Below are 21,465 nucleotides of genomic sequence, written 5' to 3' on the forward strand. Positions count from 1 at the left end.
ATCTAATTTATATATACTATATATGAAATCTTTACTAAAGAAATTTTGTCAGTGGTGGCTAGTTCATGGTGCAGTAGATAGAGCACTAGCCCTGAAGTCAGGAAGACCTGAGTTCAAATTTGACCTTACACACTTAATACTTCCTAGCTGTGTGACCCTAGGCAAATCACTTAACCCCAATTGCCTCAGCAAAAGGAAAAAAAAAATCTTGTCACAAAGATTTTTCACCAATTACCTTCTGAAAGAATTCTCCTGTACTTCTCATTTGTTTTTTTAAATGCCCAATGATTTATTTCATTGACACATGGATAGTTAAAGGCTGTCCACTCCTCCTTGAGTTTGCAATACATTCCATGTAATTAGTAGGGACTGTAGGGAGCTTAATTACTATGCAGTTTGTAGGATAATATATACAGTCCCTAATTTCCTGGGATATGAATCATTATTCACCTGAATTTGTCTCTGTTCGCTATATTAGAAAACCTAAGCTGCACAGAAGGGATAATAATCATCCTTAGAAGAAATCCAGAGTTGTTCAACAGGAAAAGTAATTAAGACAGCTTTGTTCTAGTATTTTATAGTTAAAAGAACTGAATTTCTTATATGTATACTAACTTTTTTTTTGGTACTCAAGACTTTTAAAAAATGATAATAGCTTTTTATTTTCAAAATATATGCAAAGATAGTTTTCAACATTCACCCTGCAAAACCTTGTGTTCCAAATTTTTCTCACTTCCTTCCCCTAAACAACAAAGTATTCCAATATATGTTAAACATATCCCTCAGACTTTTCAAAATTTAGAGAAAGTTTTGTAAAACTATAATCCTAACACACACATAGAAGAACTCCACTGACATTGGAAATATTTTTGTGAACAGATAATATTTTAAAATGAAAACTCTTACATTAAAATATAGAATGGCTATTTTGGGGTCAAGTGGAGATTTTAAATGCCCTATTTCTTTCCCCTTCCTCTTCCTTTATACTACTTGAAGAATTTATTCATAAGGTACAGATTAAGTAGATGAATTAGAAAAGGGGAGGAATCTATTAATCATTTCTTTAGTAATATGTAGTGTTTAAGTTGTATGAAAATAGGCTTCAAAAGATTTGAAACATCAAAGAGGAAAAAATCAGAATTTATCCTAGGTACCTATGGGGTTTTTTGGTGGAAGGGATAGTATTGAGAATGGAGCAAAAGTTTGTTGTTCTGGCCCCATCTATAATTCATTAAGTTAACAAAAATCCCATTTTGTATAGAAATTTATTCACTCATGACTAAGATGAGGTTTCTTTATTACAAACCAACCTTATACTTTGTTTTATATCTTTGTTATGTCAGCTAAATGGCCCAGAGGTTTAAATGTTGGGCTTGGAATCAAGAAGTTCAGTCTAGCCTCAGATACTTACTAGCTGTGTGATTCCTGGGCAAGTTCACTTAATCCTTGTTGGCCTTAGATTCTTCATCTGTAAAATGTGTCTCTTTTGCAAGGTTGTTGTGAGAATTAAATGAGATAATATTTTCAAAGCACTTATAGAATAGTACCTGGCACATAGAAGGTACCGAGTGAATAATTGTTCTCTTTCCTTCCTTTCATAGGTAAGTGTTTGAGATTTTACTAGTGTTTATACACTATACTAGAAGACCTAAGCTGCACAGAAGGGATAATAATCATCCTTAAAATAAAGCATATTCCTTTAAATACCCAAAATTTTACTTAAATCATTTTTGTATGCATTCTTATTACCATATATACTTTTTTCTTCTTAAATAGAGAATATATTCCATCTAACAGGCTTTATAAACTTTTTGTCTTAAACTGATATGTTTTTTGTTCTCATGTCACTTTTCTGAACACAGCCATCCTCCAGTGAACCTTTTTTTGTAACAAGGAAAAACACAACCAGTTTAAATTAATGAGGTAATGTTCTAATCAACTAGATGTGGCAATATATATATATATATATATATATATATAATATATATATATATATAATTATCCATCTATAATCTTCTACCTCAGAAATGAAAGGAGGGATGTGAGTTTTCTGAACTCTTCTATGGTGTCGGACTTGGTTATTATAATTGTCCAGCATTCTGTTTCATTTTATTATTCTTGCAATTTATATTATTGTAGTGGTTGTATATATTGTTTTCTTGATTTTGCTTATATCACTTCATATTAGTTTATTTAAATCTTCTGATATTTCCCAGAATTTCTCATAGCTGAGTTTTTTCTTATAAGAGCAGTGATATTTCAATTATGTTTTTAAACCACAGTTTGTTTAGCCATTCTCTAATTGACAGACAGTTATTTTTGCTTCTAGTTCTTTTCTCCCACAAAAACATGTTGTGAAGGCTAAATTGATGTATCTGGAAACATTGTCTTTGACCTATTTGTAGGGAAATATATGTATAGCAGAGGAATCTGGGTTCAAGAGGCACATTCCATTTATTCATTTAAGAAAAAGTTTAATTCCAAATTACTTTCTGAATGATTTTTTTTGAATATTAGTTTGTTTGTATTCTTATAATTCCTCCAATGTTGAGTATTTCCAGCTTTTGTCATCTTTACCAATTCATATGCTTTTAATTGAAAAATCCAGATTTTAATCATAAAACATAAAAAAGATAATAGGAAATTTTCCTGTAACTCCAACAATCTGTGACTAAGACCTAAATCAATTTGAGATGATTATAGGCCGTTGGCTGTTGGAAGAAGGCAACTAGTACACAGAGAAAACATTTTGTGATTAGTTGAAACAAATGAGCCACAATATAATAGTGGGTAAAAGCAGACACCACTTTTGCCATGATTTCATGGTTATAGGAGCTTCTTGAGGGCAAAGACGTCTATTTGGGATAGAATTTGGAAAAGTTTAGGAGGGGTCATTTGTTGAATGTAGGACTGACTCAGGGTCTCTTCAGTAGGCAAGGGATCTAATCTGGGGAAGACTTTTTTTCTTATCTCTTCATTATTGATTACTGTGTACCCTAAACAAAACTAGTTACTTTGGAATAAAGTTGTAGCTGTGTTATAAATTAAATTGACTCTTAATATATTGTTATGTTATACCTAGTGTTTTGTTAGTATGAAGCTTCTCATTGTAAATGAAACCAGACTGATGTATAGAGAATACAAGTTCTTCTCATTTGTTGGCCAAAAAAAACAACCAACAACAAAAACTCAAAACAAAAAACTTTTGATTTGATAGAGTAGAAGTGCTACCTTAAAGACATTTCCAACAGGGTGTCTTTTTTTTTTTTAAATAACTTTTTATCGATAGAACTCATGCCAGGGTAATTTTTTTACAACATTATCCCTTGCATTCACTTCTGTTCCGATTTTTCCCTTCCCTCCCTTCACTCCCTCCCCCAGATGGCAAGCAGTCCTTTACATGTTGAATAGGTTACAGTATATCCTGGATACAGTATACGTGTGCAGAACTGAACAGTTTTCTTGTTGCACAGGGAGAATTGGATTCAAAAGGTATAAATAATCCGGGAAGAAAAACAAAAATGCAAGCAGTTTATATTCATCTCCCAGTGTTCTTTCTTTGGGTGTAGCTGCTTCTGCCCATCTTTGATCAATTGAAACTGAGTTAGATCTCTTTATTGAAGAGATCCACTTCCATCAGAATACATCCTCAAACAGTATCATTATTGAAGTATATAATGATCTCCTGGTTCTGCTCATTTCACTTAGCATCAGTTCATATAAGTCTCGCCAGTCCTCTCTGTATTCATCCTGCTGGTCATTTCTTACAGAACAATAATATTCCATAACGTTCATATACCACAATTTACTCAACCATTCTCCAATTGATGGGCATTCATTCATTTTCCAGCTTCTAGCCACTACAAACAGGGCTGCCACAAACATTTTGGCACATACAGGTCCCTTTCCCTTCTTTAGTATCTCTTTGGGATATAAGCCCAGTAGAAACACTGCTGGATCAAAGGGTATGCAGAGTTTGATAACTTTTTGAGCATAGTTCCAAATTGCTCTCCAGAATGGCTGGATGTGTTCACAATTCCACCAACAATGTATTAGTGTCCCCAACAGGGTGTCTTGTATACAAGTTGAAAGTCGTAGAAAATTTCTTGAAAGTTTGACAACAGTTATAATTTGATTATTTTTTGATTATTAATACAAAGCTAAGCATAAAACAGTGTTTGCTAATATTATGGAGAATACCAAGCACAGAGCTCAAATGGAAGAGGGATTTTGTATGGGTGATTAAGTCCTTCAGATTTTCCTTTTTGCCTTTGACATTGTATTTATTCCAGAATATTGATTTCTGTTAACTAGGAAAAAAAATTACTCTAATCTGAATAGTGGTAATGCTAATATATTTACCTTCGAAAGAGAGAAATTCTAGGCATAATTTGACATGCATTTTAGATTTTGAAAAAACATATTTTAAGGTGTTCAGAGGAAATACATGTAGAATTCTTTGAAGAAAAATATTTCAGGGGATATCAGCCAAGGAGAAATGAGAGATGCTCAAGAATGAATTTTTTTTTAATTTTATTTTATTTAATAATAACTTTGTATTGACAGAATCCATGCCAGGATAATTTTTACACGACATTATCCCTTGCAATCACTTATGTTTCGTTTTTTCCCCTCCCTCCCTCCTCCCCCCCCCCCAGGATAGCAAGCAGTCCTATATATGTTAAATATGTTGCAGTATATCCTAGATACAATACATATTTGCAGAACCGAACAGTTCTCTTGTTGCACAGGGAGAATTGGATTCAGAAGGTAAAAATAACTCGGGAAGAAAATCAAAAATGCAAATAGTTCACATTCATTTCCCAGTATTCCTTCTTTGGGTGTAGCTGTTTCTGTCCATCATTTCTCCAATGAAACTCAGTTAAGTCTCTTTGTCAGAGAAATCCACTTCCATCAGAATACATCCTCCTACAATATCGTTGTTGAAGTGTATAATGATCTCCTGGTTCTGCTCATCTCACTTAGCATCAGTCCATGTAGGTCTCTCCAAGCCTCTCTGTATTCATCCTGCTGGTCAAAGAATGAAATTCTGATGACACAAAAGAAACAGTTCCACCAAGTAGAAAAAGTAGAATTGTCTGGAGACCAAAGTAGATGCACAAGGAACTCACCAACCAACTTGATATATCAAACACAAAAAAAAAGGAAGCAAGCTAGCTAACAGAAGATAAATATAAGAGCATGATAGAGTCCTATAGGAAAAGCAAAGAAAGATTAGAACACTTGCTTAGGATGGATGAGGCAATAATTGACAACAGAGAATAGGCAGAATTAATTTCTTCTTTTTGTTTTTGCTGTTAAAGAATGACCTTTAATCTAGAAATGACAAAACAAAAATGTTCAAGAGAGAGTAAGAGATACTAAGAGAGTATGTAACTACCCTCAATGAATTTGAGTTAACCTATACAAGAAGAGTTTAATCCTTTGATTCTGAAAGAATTGGCAGATACAATTGCTTTACTATTTGTCAGTGAGACATTTTGATTTTGAAAGATGATATGGGAAAGATAGCACATTATTGGAGGGGAGGACAACTGTCCTTATTTTCAAAAAAAGGAAAAATTTGAAAATCATAGGCCTATAAACTTGAATTCAAATTCCAGGAAAATTCTAGAACGTATCATAGATTTCTATGGTGAATGTCTAAAAAGGGAAGTCATGATTTCAAAGAGCTCACATGGCTTCAACTAGATGTCATGCCAGTTCTTATTTCCTCTTCTTAAAGAATTACTAAACCTTGCCAGGTTAGTCTTATTCCCTTTTCTTAAAGAATTACTAAACTGATACATGAGGGAAATGCTGCAAGATTTTTTAGTAAAGCTTCTGATTAAGTTTTTCAAAAATGATGGCGAGGTGTGGATTAGACAATAATACAATTAAATAGATTCAGAATTTGTTTGGTGGTAAAATTCAAATAGTAATTTTTAAGTGATCAATGTCACTATGCCAGAAGGTCTCTAGTATTGTTTCTGAGAGATCTGTGCTGGGCCCTGTTTAACTTTTTTTTTTTAATTAATAATTGGGAGAAAATGTACTATGCTATTCATATTTGTAGAAGATTATTAAGCTGAAAGGAATAGTGAATGGTTGATATTGGGATCCAAAATTATCTTTGGGCATTAGAACATTAATTTAAATGTAATAAGATTAAATTCAATAAGGATAATTGTAAAGTGTTGCATTTAGATTACCCCCCCCAAAAAAAATATAAATAATAGAGGTATGGATAGGCAGGAATACTGACAAAATCTGGAGATTTTAGTAGATTTTAAAGCTCATTATGAGTCAATAGTGTGTTATAGAAGCCAAAAAATACAATGTGATCTTGGACTGTATTAAGAATATCATGGCTTCCAGGAATGGAACGGTTATGGTCCCATTTTTTTTTTTTAGGCTAATGCTATAGAGTGTTATTCTCAGTTCTGGGAACCAAAGATTAAAAAAAAAAAAAAACCATTGATAAGTTGGAGGGTGAAGGCAGGACGCTGAAGGTCTATGAATCCAGTGATATGCAAGTTTAGATTTGATATTAGGAAAAGTGTAAGAGTGTATATTTCATGGTCAAAGACTCCTCTGGGAGAGGAGAAAATGTACTGTATTTAAACTGTGTTCTCTTTATAATGGAGAAAAGTAGCTGAAGTATATACATCCCCCTTTATCCCCCTTTAACTTTCACTGATATGAAAAAAGGCATGTTTGTAATAAAAAAGTGGGATTTCATTCTTGTGAAAAGAGTATTTGAGTGTGTGTGTTCATGTTAAGGAAATCTGTGTTTTATTTTCACTTCAGCCACTTAATTTTATGTGATTGTGATCTTTTCCCCTACATAGGCATATAGACTTCCATGCAGTTTTTCTCTTTCATATGTAATATGTTGAAACTTTTGTTCAATTTTTCATGTTTCACTCTCCTTCATCTCATATATCCAACAAGATGTCTCTTAAATCTCCTGTTTTCTTCTTTACTGATGCAATCATGATAAAGTTCAGGCCTTTTCACTTTTCTTGTTTATCTTCCGAATTGTTGAATAATCTCTTCATTGATATTTTTGTCTCAAGTATCTTTCCTTTTCAATCCATATAGTTGTCAGTGATTTTCCGAAAATGCAGATCTTATTGTGTTAATTTCCCACTCATTAACTGTGGCCCCCTATTATTCTGGGATAAAATAAAAGCTTTCTTTAGCTTTAAAGTTTTTCATAGCCCGACCCAAGCTTACTTTTTCAACATTATATATATATATATATATATATATACTCCCATCCCTGCACTCTCCTGTCTACCTAAATTGATCATCTTGTCACATACACATTAATCTCCATCTCATTTCTACTCTTTTGTACTGGCTGTCTAATATGCCTGTAATGTACTCCTGTTTCATCTTTACCTTTTAGAAATGTGCTATTTCTTTCAAATATCTTCTGGTAGATTGCCTTCTTAATGAAGCCTTTCTTGGATACTTTAGGCTGCTGGTACCATTTTCTTCTACCCTTGACTTTATTTTATATATATGCTTATTATTGTTTACGTTTCCCTAATAGAATACAGGTTCCTTGAGGATGGAACTTTTTTTCCCTTTATATCCACATAGTAAGCATCATGTTCTATGCTTGTCACCTAAACAATTTTTGGAAAATTATTGTCTATATCATGCAAGAATTTTCAGTGTTTTAAAAGTAGTGATAGTATTGTAAATAGCTATTTTTCACCTAAAGAATACATCATATTAGATGTGTTTTAAATATAGGAGTTTTTTCCTTCCTCCATTGAACCAAAAAAAGGGGAAACAAAAAGGAAACAAAACCTTCATAACATAAAATCTGCAAAGCAGATTCCCAAATTGGCCATGTCTAGAACTGTATGCTTCATTCTGAATTTTGAGTCGGTGCCTTCTCTGGGAGAAGTTGGTTAACATTTGATTTCTGTCTTCTGAAGTCATAGTTTCTATTGCATTGATCAGAATTCTAAAGTCTTTCAGTGTTGTTTTTTCTTATAATGTTATTGTAGAAGTTTTTCTTTTGGTTCAGTTCTATATCAATTTACACAAGGCCCAGGTTTCTCTGAAAGGGTCCATTTTTTTCATTTTTAGGGCACAGTTATGTTCTACTACATTCATATAACCATAATTTATGATATAGTACACTATAGTACACATTTATTAAGGCCTGCTGTGTGCTAGGCACTATATTAAGCACTGGGGATATGAAGAAGAAAAATAAAGACAATCCTTTCCATCAAGAAACGTAAAATCCAATGAAGGAACCAATCAGTTATCATTCATTAAGTGTCTTCTACATGCCAGGAACTTTCTTTAGTGATGGAAATACCAAAAAAAGAGCAGAGCCAACCCTGCTCTGAAGGAACTTATAATTTGATGGAAAGGCACATGCAAACAAAGCAAGCTATATGCAGGATTAATAGGAAATAATTGACAGAGGAGAGGCACTGGAATTAAGAGAAGTTACAGAAGACAGCAATCTGACAGCAAAAAGAAGCTAAAACAGAGTTGGCAATGGGACAAAGAGGCACAAGAACACAGTGATGGTATAGTTAAATCCAAGGAATGCAAGTTGAGGGAAATGAAGAGTTGGTTGGACTTCTGAGTCCTCTTTAAATGGAAGTTTTGGGAGGAGTTTTTTCCTTAGCCCTCTAATGAGAGGGGCAAAAGTAGCTGAGGATCCTGATGGAAGGAAAATGTCAAATCTGATAAAAATTTCTGTCATGATGAGTGTTCTGGATATGAGCTTTATTTGGGGGGAATGGGGATGGGGAGTGGTCTTGGGGAAGTTGATTGAACTAGAGGAAAAATTATTTCTCCATTCTCCAATAGAGATATTCTCTCATAGTTTACAGGAGTTTTTGTTTGTTTGTTTGTTTTTGTTTTTGTTTTTGTTTTGTTTTTTTGCTGTAAACTGTTGTTGCTACCAACTGTTGTTGGTAGAAAAAATTTCTTAACTTCATATTATAATTGATATATCCTATACCTATTGTAGATTTTTTTTTCTTTCTTTTTTCTCCTGGGGCAATTGGGGTTAAGTGACTTGCCCAGGGTCACACAGCTACGAAGTTTTAAATGTCTGAGGTCACATTTGAACTCAGGTCCTCCTTACTTCAGCATTAGTGTTCTATCCACTGCGCCACCTAGCTGTCCCTGTAGGTTCTTTTATTCATCAGTTTATATCATATAAAAAAGAAGGAATAGTAATTAGAAATGGGGTTAGGCCAGAATGTGGAGGTTAGCACTTTTATTCTCAAGGCAAAATGACATTATAAATAAATGATCAGAAAGCTTCTAGAAAATTATAATAAGGAATTTTCCTGTTCTCAGTTACATAGATATAACTGTGATGGAGCCAAGGAGTAAGTTAATGGAAAAGAAAAAGCTGAAGAACCAGAAGGTTAGAGTGATTCAGAGAGTATTGATATGTGGGTTAAAGTCATTTCCCCCACCCCTTCCCATAAGGGCAAGATTTCGAGAGGAGAAAAAGACTGAGCCAGGCACTGATATCATTGCAGAAGAAAGGAAAGTGTCTTAGAAGTCAATAGAAAACAGTCACTTAAATTTTGATTTGGTGAAAAATACTAGTTTGTTTTTTTTTTTTTTGAAGTGCTTCAGTTAGCCTTTTGGTAAATTTTTAATTCATTTTAAACTTAAATACGAAATTAGAAAAGGGGGGGAAAAAACATTTCCCTGTACACAGCAAAACACAAGAAAAGAGATTTCAATAGAAAGGAATTTTCCAACTTGCCATAAATTCTTTAATAAACCATTGGTAATGTTGTTTGTTGGTATTAACCCCATTAGAGAATGCATTGGGTTATGACTTAATTTTATAGGTTTTTTTTCCTTTTCTATATGCCACAGTCTTTGAAAATTTTTATTTACTTTTTTGACATATGGATATTTTCAATTTTTTTAAACTCCACAAATCCAACATGACTTATCTGAGTTAGGTTTAACTCAGAAAAAATATTTACAAACTTTCATTTCTATGATAATGATTGAAATTCTTGAGTAAACCATATAGATTTTTGCTTAGAACCATAGATGTACTTCTTAAACAATTTTGGTTGGAGAGTGAGCAAAATTTGGAAGTGGAATTCCAGAGAGAGAGAAATAATATTTAATAATTTTTAATAAAAAAAAATGTAACAGGGAAAAATTTGCTTTATATCCAGCCAGCCTTTGGCAGATTTTGATAAAAGACTGACTTTTTGCTCCAAGCCGAGCATCTAATTTGTCTTCTAATTGTCTCCCTTTAATCTATTTGATTGTTATTCATTTAATAGATTAAATCTATATTAATCACATAAACAGCTATAAGTCTTAATTTATTATTACTAACATGTAATTACAGTTTCTATTTTTCAGTATTTTAAGAAACTATGACCTTTTTGTCTGCATTTCCTTTTTACAGATGTGGAAAGAGCCTGGACTGAAAGCTGTGGTTACTAGTATGGATCCTTCAATGACATAACCCTTCATGGCAACTGACCAGAAAAACAGAATCAACTTCAAGTGGCAGGCTGAAGAAGTGTGTGTGTCTGTGTTTGTGTGCGCGTATGTATATTTAGTACTACGTATAGCTAGACATATATATATATATATACATAAGGACATATACATACGCACACATTTACAGTAACATGCACTCACTTTGGCCCCTTCTCAAAAGTTTTACAACTGATGAAAATAAATTTAAGAATCAGATGGGGCAACTTGGCAACACTGGGCTCAGGAGTCCAGGGAGAAAAACACATTGCTAAAGGTCAACTTTCCATATGGTCTTCATGGGTGAAGAAAGTTTGCAAAAAGAGGAAAAAAAATTCTTCACAGATCAAGTCCCCAAAATACCTCTACATTTAAAAGAATATGCTAAATGAGAAGGTGATAGGGTTGGGAGGGGGAGAAATTTGTCTTTTAGTACCATGAGTATGATCATGTGCTGTCCTTGGTACTTTGTTTTTTCAGTGGGTTCAATGAATTGAACTCCTTTTTTATTTCCTGAACTGCCTATTAACCATTACTTTGTGGTTATGACTGGAAGAAAGTAAATTCAGGAGTGACGGAACAAGTTTGGACATTGAACTGATTTGTTTGCTTTTTTCTTTTTGTTAAAAGTATTTGTGAAAATATAATTTATTTCCCCTTTTTCTTCCTGCATCTATAGGATAAATATCTTAAATTATAATCTAAACCAATAATTAAAAAGCAGAGATGAAGAAAAACCAAACAGTAACTTTCCTTTTTACTGGACTACAATTGTGGCATTTGGAGCACCCTTTCTGAATTTGAGCTGAAAGAAATTCATCGGACAAGCTATGAGACATCATCAGGGCAACAGTGGAAAAAAAGAAATCTGATTTTTGTGTATGTGCACTTTTGTTTTAAGTAATCATTTTCCTCTCTTGAATTCTAGAAGACTTGCAGATGAGTGGGAGATTACTTATGTGCTTAATTCTGGGACTTGTTTTTATACCACAATGGGAAAAACATGTGATCTTTGTAGCAGAATAGGGGGAAAAGCTGGGGGAGTTTAAAGTTGGGGTAGAAGTGGGGGAAGACTCAAAACTGAAGTGTAGCCCTGTTTTTAAAAGAGAAAGTGAAGACTTATGATTTACTGAAGGCAAATGCTTTTTACTACATTAAAAGCTTTAAAGCATTTCTGATTCTGCTAAATGAAAGAGGGATTTTCTTTTTTTGTGCCTCTATGGCAGCAAGAAGTGAGAAAGCAGGCGGAAAAAACGTGATAAACAGTTCAGGGTATGTTAAATTCCAGGTGGAAGCAAAGACCTGCCATGAATGCGGGACTGGCTTTGAATTACAAAAGCCATAGAATCCAGTGGGTTTCTTGGTTGTGAAGGGAGAAGGAAATACCCTTTCCCAAATTTGGACTGGTGTGCACCTATCTGCACAAGCTCTGGTCTGTTTTGCACGGTTTGTGTGCCTTTTTTTCCCTTTATGCAATCTTTTTCAGCTTTAGCAGCAGAAATTTGTCTAGTTCCGAAAATATGCTTAGAGGGTGGCTCAGAAACAGTGATTATATATATTCAATTTCTGCATTTGAACTCCTGAAGAGAAAATCCAACTAGAGGAATTCTTAAAGCCTTAAGTTACTTGAAATCTACACATTTGCAACCCTTTGTCTCTGGAATTGTATTAACCTAAACTGGAATCTCAGGCTGTATAAAGATAAACAAGTTGAGCAAAAAGAAGACGCACCTGTTTCTTGATCACCACTTCTTAATCATGCTGTTTCTCCAAAGGATATGTGAACCCTCACTCTAAGGACTCGAAAATAAAAATGAACCTGAAGTTTTTTTTAAGTGTTACTTTTTCTTAGCTGACTGCCATCATCTTTTATAGAGGAATTTTTCACTATGCATTTGGTGGATATTTATAAAACACTGACCCTATGATGTGTCCCAGGTCAGTATTTATGTTTTAAAGGAGAAAAAAGCAAATCAAACCAACAAAAAAGAAATTGGTTTAAATTTTTTCTGCACTAAACATTAATTTTTTTGTAAAAATATTAATAAAAAAGCATGTATGCAGCAGTGGAACATGGGCCTGTCCTTTGCAGCGATTCAAATATTCTATGCCTCTCCTGGAAAGGTAGAGTTCCTAAGAGTGAGAAGGAAAAGCCAGTGTGCAGGAGGCGGTATTATGAGGAAGGATGGCTGGCTACAGGCAATGGTCGAGGAGTTGTAGGGGTGACATTCACTTCAAGCCACTGTAGGAGGGATAGAAACACTCCTCAGAGAATAAACTTCAACTTAAGAGGCCATAACAGTGAGGTGAGTAGATTGTTTTATTTTTTCATTTAAAAAGATATTCTGAAACTTTATATGGTCAGAAGTGAGTCTATCTTGATTTAAAACCAGATCCTTTTGATTCAAAGAATGTTGTGATTTTGCTTTACTGGATCTATTATTAATAAGTAATTTTCCAGCACCATTGATTTTTCTACATTCCAACTGGAAAAATTTTAGTGAGATTGAGTATTCTTGTCTAGCTATGTCATGTAACAAGTGTATTCCACCGCTATCCTTTTGTATTCCTCTCTAAAAATTATTCAACACTGATTCATTGGAAATATGAAAGGTTGCTAAATCCATCAGGGATATTGTAGATGGTATTAAATGCATTGAATGGATGGTCAGAATAAAGTCTTTTAAAATTAAGATTATCTGCTCTTTGATTACTTACCTTTTTATCAATGCAAGGATTTACTATTTTCTAATAAGGTAGAGAATTACTTAGCAAAAAATGGTATTTTTTTCCTTTGTTGGAGAACATGTTATTTTCTTATAGAGATAGCTTATGTGCCTGTTTGTCATCGCTTAGACTTGGGATAGAATTAACTAACTTAGTATGGAAGACAAAAGCCTTGATTGCATAAAAGTTTAAATATCTAGGTTTGTAAAACTTAATAAAACTGGTTTATCGTGAGTTTGAGAAACCACTCTGAGAATAAGAATATGTGAGTCTTTGGTGTCACTGACTCGAGGTTGGACCCTGATTAAAATAAATATGGCAAATTAGCTATTTACTTAAAGAAAATTTTATTTTGAACTAGAAAATCATCAACCACCACAAACACAGTTTCACAAAGAAGGCAATAAATAGGATTACACATGGAATTGTAAATTTATGACATATAGCTCGATTCTTTTAAGTGATACGCTTCAAAGTTAATGTGATAGTACTAATTTTCCTTCTAAAATTCTCTCAGATCTCCTCTCATTTTTAAAATGTATGAAAAATCCCCATCTTTTTTTAAAACTTCACTCTCAGTACTCCTTGCTGTTCTTGTGACCTTCTTTTTGTGTGTGCACAAAAATATGATCCTTATAACAAAAATATGATCAAGCAAAATAAATTTGTATTGTAAAGTTGTGTCTGGAAATGTGTCTCAATCTGTACTTACAGTTCATCACTTCACCAAGAAGTGAAAGCCATGTTTTTTCAGTATGATTGGTTGTAGAGTACTTCAGTTCTTCCAAGTTCTTTCCCCTTACAGTGTTGTAGTCATTATAGTAGTTTTGTTGATTCTTCTCACTTTATTCTTTTTTAATTTATATTTGCATTTCCATGTTTCTCTGAATTTATACCTTTCATAATTTCTTAGAGTGCAATAATACTCCATTACATCCATATACCATAATTTGTTCAGTGATATGCTATTTGATAAATACTTAAGTATTTCTGGTTCTTTGGTACAATTGAAAGTGCTACAGGTACACAGTACAGTATAAGTACAATTGCAAAAAGTATTTTTGTAGCATGTATCATTTTACTTTGTCTTTAAATCTCCTAAGATAACTGAAACACTTCAAAAAAAGCTAATATTTTTCACTAAATCAAAATTTCAGTGGCTATTTTCTACTGACTTCAAGATACTTTTTTTCTTCTTCAATGAGTTCAGTGCCTGGCTCAGTGTTTTTCTCCTCTCCAAATCCTACCCTTATGGGAGGGGGGGTGGGGGGAAACGACTTTTACCACATATCAGTACTCTCTGAATCACTCTAACCTTTTGGTTCTTCAGTTTTTTTCTTTTCCAGTAACTTAGTCCTTGGCTTTACCACAGTTACATAGAAATAGGAATATCCTTGATCTTGTAATAATCTATAAATATTCATTTCTAGATTTATGAACTGTGAAATTCTTATCATCGTTTTATCTCTGCCTTTACCTTTACCTTGCAACTTCAACCTATTCTTTGTTCACATGCTTATTGAATGACTGATTCACCATAACCTCTGATCTCTCTAATCTTCATTTTTTCCCCAGTTTATCACTGACTGTACTTAGAGAGCCCATTCAATTCTATACTGTTGTTTTCTTCAGCATTCTTTGCCACTATTGAAAATCCTATTCTGGAAAACTTCAACCTTGGATTGCTCCTGCCATCTGCTAGCTCTTATGATGTTGAAAAGACAATAACTGGAGAAAATTATGAAACTGCTTAATTTGTCACACAAGTGTAGCAAGGCAATCCCTTTACATTTTCTAAACAATTCATTATTTCACTCATGACTTCTTCCAACCTTTTCATCATTCCTGAACTCTTCCAAAAATCCCTTTCTCTCTAGTCTTTAATCTGAGAACCTTGCTAAATATTTCACTGAAAAAATTGAGAGTTCTTTGAGAGCTCTCCCTTCTTTCCTCTCTCTTATCTCACATCATTGAGATGCCTTCTGCAACTATCTTCTTTAGCCCTGCCTCACATGAAGAGGTTGCCTTTCTCTTTGCCAAAACTAATCCCTCTATATGCTCAAGTGGTCCTAGTCCATCCTGTTAGGATGGAATGCTAGATTATAATCCAACAGATTGTTTCCCTCATTCTTCAATTTCTCTCTGTGTACTGGTTGTTTTCCTTGTGCCTACAAATGTTCCAATGTATTTTCTGTCTTTTAAAAAACCTTCATTTGAAATGTCCATCCCTGCTAGGTATCCTTCTATATGTCTTCTCTCTGATGGCTAAATTTCTTGAGAAGACCTCCTATAATTGGTACATCCACTTTTTTTTCTTATTTTTCTTCTTAACTATATGTACCTGACTTCCCACCTAATCATTCAACTGAAACTATTCCAATGAACTCTTAATTGGGAAGGATAGGACATTTATATAATGCCTACTGTGTGACTGGTACTGTGCTAAGCACTTTGCAAATATCTCATTTGAGCCTCACAACAATCCTATGTTCTTATCCTCATTTTATAGTTGAGGGAATTGAGTTAGTCAGAGGTTAAATGGCTTGTCCAGGATCACACAACTAGTAAGTGTTTGAAATTGGATTACAATTCGGTTTTTCTTTACTCCAGGCCTATTGCTCTATCTGTTGCATTACATAACTGCCTCCATAATTGCCAAAGATCTAAAGATCTTTTTTCAGTTCTTATCTTTCTTGATCTTTCTGTAGCCTTTGATGCTGATTCTTCTTGCTAAATTTTCATGATACTGCTCTCTATTGCTTTTCTTCCTGCTTCCCTGAGTGAAAAAGGAGTGTCTCATTTCTCTTCTTCCAAGTCATGCCCTCTAATAATCATGGATTTTTTTTTTTTTAATTCTGCTCTTTCTTCTCTCTCTCTCCCTTTTTCCCCTCCTTCTCCTTCTTCTCTCTCCCCCTTTCCTCCCTCCCCGCTTCTCTCTCTCCTCTCCCTCTTCTTATCAACTACCAGATGTTTAGTTATCATCTCTATGCAAATGATCCTCAGATAAATTTACCCGCCCTATCCTCTTTTGACCTCCATTTTCGGGTCTCCAATTGCTTAATGGATATCTCAAACTGGATGTCTTATAAGCATCTTAAATCAACAAATCCAAAAACTGAATTGATTATATTTTCTCGGACTTCTTCCCATTTTCTAATTTTCCTACTAATGTTGGGAGGCAGCAGTTTGGGTATGGGACCAACATACTGAAATAAGCCTAGGAAAATAGATTCTGGGATTCAGTCAGTCCTATACAAAGTACCAAATTAATTCCACCTCAGTATAGAAGTAGCATGTTAGTCCACTAATTTCATACTGCCATTCTTCCATTAATAGTTGGTGGATACTAGTTATTGAACAGCACAATCTAGGAAGAATAAAAATTGCGATGGAAAGATACTGTAACTCTTATAAATATATTTTACCACTTTGCCAGTTCTGACTTATATTTCATTTTTAATTTAAAAAAAATTTTCACCTTTGATCCAGCAGTGTTTCTACTGGGCTTATACCCCAAAGAGATACTAAAGAAAGGAAAGGGACCTGTATGTGGCAAAATGTTTGTGGCAGCCCTGTTTGTAGTGGCTAGAAGCTGGAAAATGAAAAGATGTCCATCAATTGGAGAATGGTTGAGTAAATTGTGGTATATGAACGTTATGGAATATTATTGTTCTGTAAGGAACGACCAGCAGGATGAATACAGAGAGGACTGGCGAGACTTACATGAACTGATGCTGAGTGAAATGAGCAGAACCAGGAGATCATTATATACCTCAACAATGATACTGTTTGAGGATGTATTCTAATGGAAGTGGACCTCTTCGATAAAGAGAGCCTTAATTGATCAAAGATGGACAGAAGCAGCTACACCCAGAGAAAGAACACTGGAAATGAATATAAACTGCTTGCATTTATGTTTTTCCTCCCGGGTTATTTATACCTTCTGAATCCACTTCTCCCTGTGCAACAAGAAAACTGTTTGGTTCTGCACACATATATTATATCTAGGATATACTGCAACCCATTCAACATGTAAAGGACTCTTGCCATCTTGGGGAAGGGGTGGAGGGAGGGAGGGGTAAAATCAGAACAGAAATGAATGCAAGGGATAATGCTGTAAAAATTACCCTGGCATGCGTTCTATCAATAAAAAATTATTAAAAAAAAATAAAAAAAATTTTCAGTTTCAAATTCTTTCTCTTTTTATTCCTTTGCATTCCTATTGAGAAGGCAAGAATTTTATATGGTGTTCTACAAAACATTCATATTAGCCATGTTGTAAGGGAAAAAAGTTAAGAAAAATAAAGTGGAAAATGTTTCATTCTGCATCTGAAGTTCATCAGATTTCTCTCTGGAAGTAGACAACATTTTTCATCAGAAGTCCTTTGGAATTGTTAAGAATGAGTGTATTAATTAGAGTAGTTAAGTATTTTTATAACAATAAATATTTAGTTTTTAATATTCATTTTTCAGAATTTTTAGATTATTACCCTTCTTCTAGCTCCTTCCTTACTGAGAATGCAAACAATATAATGTCCATTATACATGTGAAGTTCATATAAAACATATTTCCACGTTAATTATATTGAAAGGGGGGAAAAGTAAGAAAAGTAAAGAAAGTGAAAATATGCTTCATTCTGCATTCAGAGTTCATCAATTCTTTCTCTGGAGGAGGATAACATTTTTCTTTTTTCTTTTTTTTTTAATTTTATTTTATTTAATAATAACTTTATATTGACAGAATCCATGCCAGGGTAATTTTTTTTTTTTACAACATAATCCCTTGCACTCGCTTCTGTTTCGATTTTTCTCCTCCCTCCCTCCACCCCCTCCCCTAGATGGCAAGCAGTCCTATATATGTTAGATATGTTGCAGTATATCCTAGATACAATACATATTTGCAGAACCGAACAGTTCTCTTGTTGCACAGGGAGAATTGGATTCAGAAGGTAAAAATAACCCGGGAACAAAATCAAAAATGCAAATAGTTCATATTCGTTTCCCAGTGTTCTTTCTTTGGGTGTAGCTGCTTCTGTCCATCATTTATCCATTGAAACTCAGTCAGGTCTCTTTGTCAAAGAAATCCACTTCCATCAGAATACATCCTCCTACAATATCGTTGTCGAAGTGTATAATGATCTCTTGGTTCTGCTCATTTCACTTAGCATCAGTTCATGTAAGTCTCTCCAAGCCTCTCTGTATTCATCCTGCTGGTCATTCCTTACAGAACAATAATATTCCATAACATTCATATACCACAATTTACCCAGCCATTTTCCAATTGATGGGCATCCATTCATTTTCCAGTTTCTGGCCATTACAAACAGGGCTGCCACAAACATTTTGGCACATACAGGTCCCTTTCCCTTCTTTAGTATCTCTTTGCGGTATAAGCCCAGTAGTAGCACTGCTGGATCAAAGGGTATGCACAGTTTGATAACTTTTTGGGCATAGTTTCAGATTGAGGATAACATTTTTCATCAGTTTCCAAATTCTTTGCCACCACAGAAATTGGTGCTATAAATATTTTTGTACATATATGTGTTCTTTTCCTTTTTCTTGATATCTGTGGGATATAGACCTATTAGTAGTATTGCTTGGTCAAAGGGTATGCACAATTTTATAGCCCTTTGGGCAGAGTTCCAAATTGTTCCTAGAATGCTGATGCCAATTCTCAGCTGCAGCAGTACATTTGTGTCTCTATTTTACCATATCTTCTACAGCATTTGTCATTTTCCTTTTTGGTTATATTAGTTTGTTTTATGGATGTGTGGTGGTACCTCAGAGTTTTGCATTTGCCTTATAGTGATTTAAAACATTTTTTCATATGACCATCGCTTGTTTTGATTTTTTTCTTCTAAAAACTGCCTGTTCATACCCTTTGACTATTTGTAAATTAGGAATTAGCTCATTCATATTTTAAAATATATTTTGCTTTATTTTTGTATTATGTTTGAGAAAGAGACCTTTATTAGAGAAATTTGTTGTAATTTTTTTTTAACTCATTCCCCTTTTTCCTTCTAAGTTTTGCTATGTTGGTTTTGTTTATGCAAAATCTTTTTAGTTTTATGTAATCAAAATTATACATTTTACTTTCTGTGGATATTGCCTCGTTTGGTCATAAATTCTTATCCAAAAATATAATAGGGAATTTATGATGATATCTTTTATGTCCAAATGAGTCTAAATATGAGATATTGGTCTATGTCCAATTTCTGCTTTTCAGTTTTCCTATCAATTTCTATGGAATAGTGAATTCTAGACTCAAAAGTTTAAATGTTTGAGTTTATTAAATACTAGATTGCTTTGGTTAATTTAGTCCTCTATATTATGGACTAATCTATTCCACTGAGCAATTATCTTGTTTCTTATCTAATACCAGTTTATTTGGATAATTATTGCTTTGTAATATATTTTTAAATCTAGTACTGCTAGATTGCCTTTCTTCATTTTTTAAAAAATCAATTCCTTTGATATGTTAGACTTTTTCTTCCATATTAATATTGTTATTTTTTCCAGCTCTGTAAAATCATTCTTTTGTGCTTTGATTGCTATTGTACTGAATAAGTAAATTAATTTAGGTAGAATTGTCCTTTTTATTCCATTGTGTTGGCCTACCCATAAGCAATTAATATTTCTCTGCTTGTTTGGATTTGTCTTTGTGTGCAAGTATTTTTTAATTGTGCTTTTATGTAATTTCTGGGTTTATCTTTGCAGATAGACTCCCAAGTATTTTATACTATCCTAATTTATTGTAAATTGTATTTCTCCTATCTTTTTTCTGCTGTGTTTTGTTGTTAGTATATAGGAATGTCAATGATTTTATATGGGTTTATTTTATATACTGTCATTAAACTAAAGTTCATTGTTTTGACTGATTTTTTTAGATTAATTTTGAGCATATAGTCCTATCATTTGCAAAAAGTGATATTTCATTTTTTCATTGCCTGTTCTAATTCCTTTAGTTTCTTTTTCTTGCTGTCTACTGATAAAGTGAAGATTTCTAGTGCAATATTGAATGAACATCCTTGCTTTACCCCTAAGCTGAATGGCTGTTAGTTTAAATAATAGATAATGTTTGCTTTTAGCTTTACATAGTTATTTCTTCTTTGGTGGTTGTCCTTAATGTTTGAAGAAGACCCAACTTGATATCACTTAGGTTGGAATCAAGGTACAGTGGGGCTGATCAGACTAATATGAATTCAGCTCTACCACAGGTTGAATACAAATAATCCATATAAACATTTGGAATGGAGGTATCTCTAAACATCTCACATTTCTTTTGAACTCCTGGAATTCAGCTTTGTTTATTCAGCATATGTATTGATGATGTGACGGTGTGGCACTTCCCTGCAAGTGGCAATCGTATTGCCAGGAGCCTATTGTTCATTCTTTTTTGGTAGCCAAGCAAACTTGTTGACTAGATTAGTTTTTTTTTAATTATAGCTTTTTATTTACAAAACATATACATGGGTAGTTTTTCAACACTGACCTTTGCAAAACCTTCTGTTCCAACTTTTCTCCTCCTTCCCCTCATCCCCTCCCCTAGATGGCAGGTAGTCTAATACATGTTAGATATGTTAAATATAATATGTATACATATTTATACAGTTATCTTGCTGCTCAAGAAAGATCTGATTTGGATTATCTCATTGTTGAAGAGATCCACATCCATCAGAATTGATCAGCATATAGTATTGTTGTTTAAGTATGTAATAATCTCCTGGTTCTGCTCATTTCACTTAGCATCATTTTATGTCTCTCCAGGCCTTTCTGAAATCATCCTGCTGGTCATTTCTTACAGAAAAATAATATTCAATAACATTCATGTGCCACAGTTTATTCAGCCATTCTCCAATAGATAGGCAGCCATTCAATTTCCATTTTCTACCTGCTACAAAAAGGGCTGCCACAAACATTTTTGCACATACAGGTCCTTTTCCTTTCTTTAAGATATTTTTGGGCTTATATGTAAGATCTCTTTGAGATATAAGCCCAGTAATAGCACTGCCAGATCAAAGGGTATGTACAGTTTGATAACTTTTTGAGCATAATTCCCAATTGCTCTCCAGAATGGTTGGATGCATTTACAATTCCACCAACAATGTATCAGTGTCCCAGTGTTCCCACATCCCCTCCCACATTCATCATTATCTTTTCTTGTCATTCTAGCCAATCTCAGAGGTGTATAGTGGTATCTCAGAGTCAGTGATATTATTTTAAAAT

The 21,465-nt window shown here is 33.7% G+C and overlaps 1 protein-coding gene across 2 annotated transcripts in view; it reads left to right on the forward strand.

Annotated features, from left to right (window-relative positions):
• The window catches only part of TULP4 (TUB like protein 4), a 247,562-nt gene that overhangs the window by 49,740 nt on the left and 176,357 nt on the right, over positions 1–21,465 (forward strand). Inside the window, exons 3-4 of one of the 2 annotated variants that reach the window (XM_051998005.1) lie at positions 10,439–10,581; positions 11,192–12,818. In XM_051998005.1, the coding sequence (XP_051853965.1) occupies positions 12,567–12,818 (252 nt within the window). In that variant the 5' untranslated portion in view covers positions 10,439–10,581; positions 11,192–12,566. The remainder of the gene's footprint in view (positions 1–10,438; positions 10,582–11,191; positions 12,819–21,465) is intronic. The other variant, XM_051998007.1, reaches the window with a different exon arrangement.

This window comes from Antechinus flavipes, chromosome 4 (assembly GCF_016432865.1).
Source record: "Antechinus flavipes isolate AdamAnt ecotype Samford, QLD, Australia chromosome 4, AdamAnt_v2, whole genome shotgun sequence".
Taxonomy (NCBI): Eukaryota; Metazoa; Chordata; class Mammalia; order Dasyuromorphia; family Dasyuridae; genus Antechinus; species Antechinus flavipes.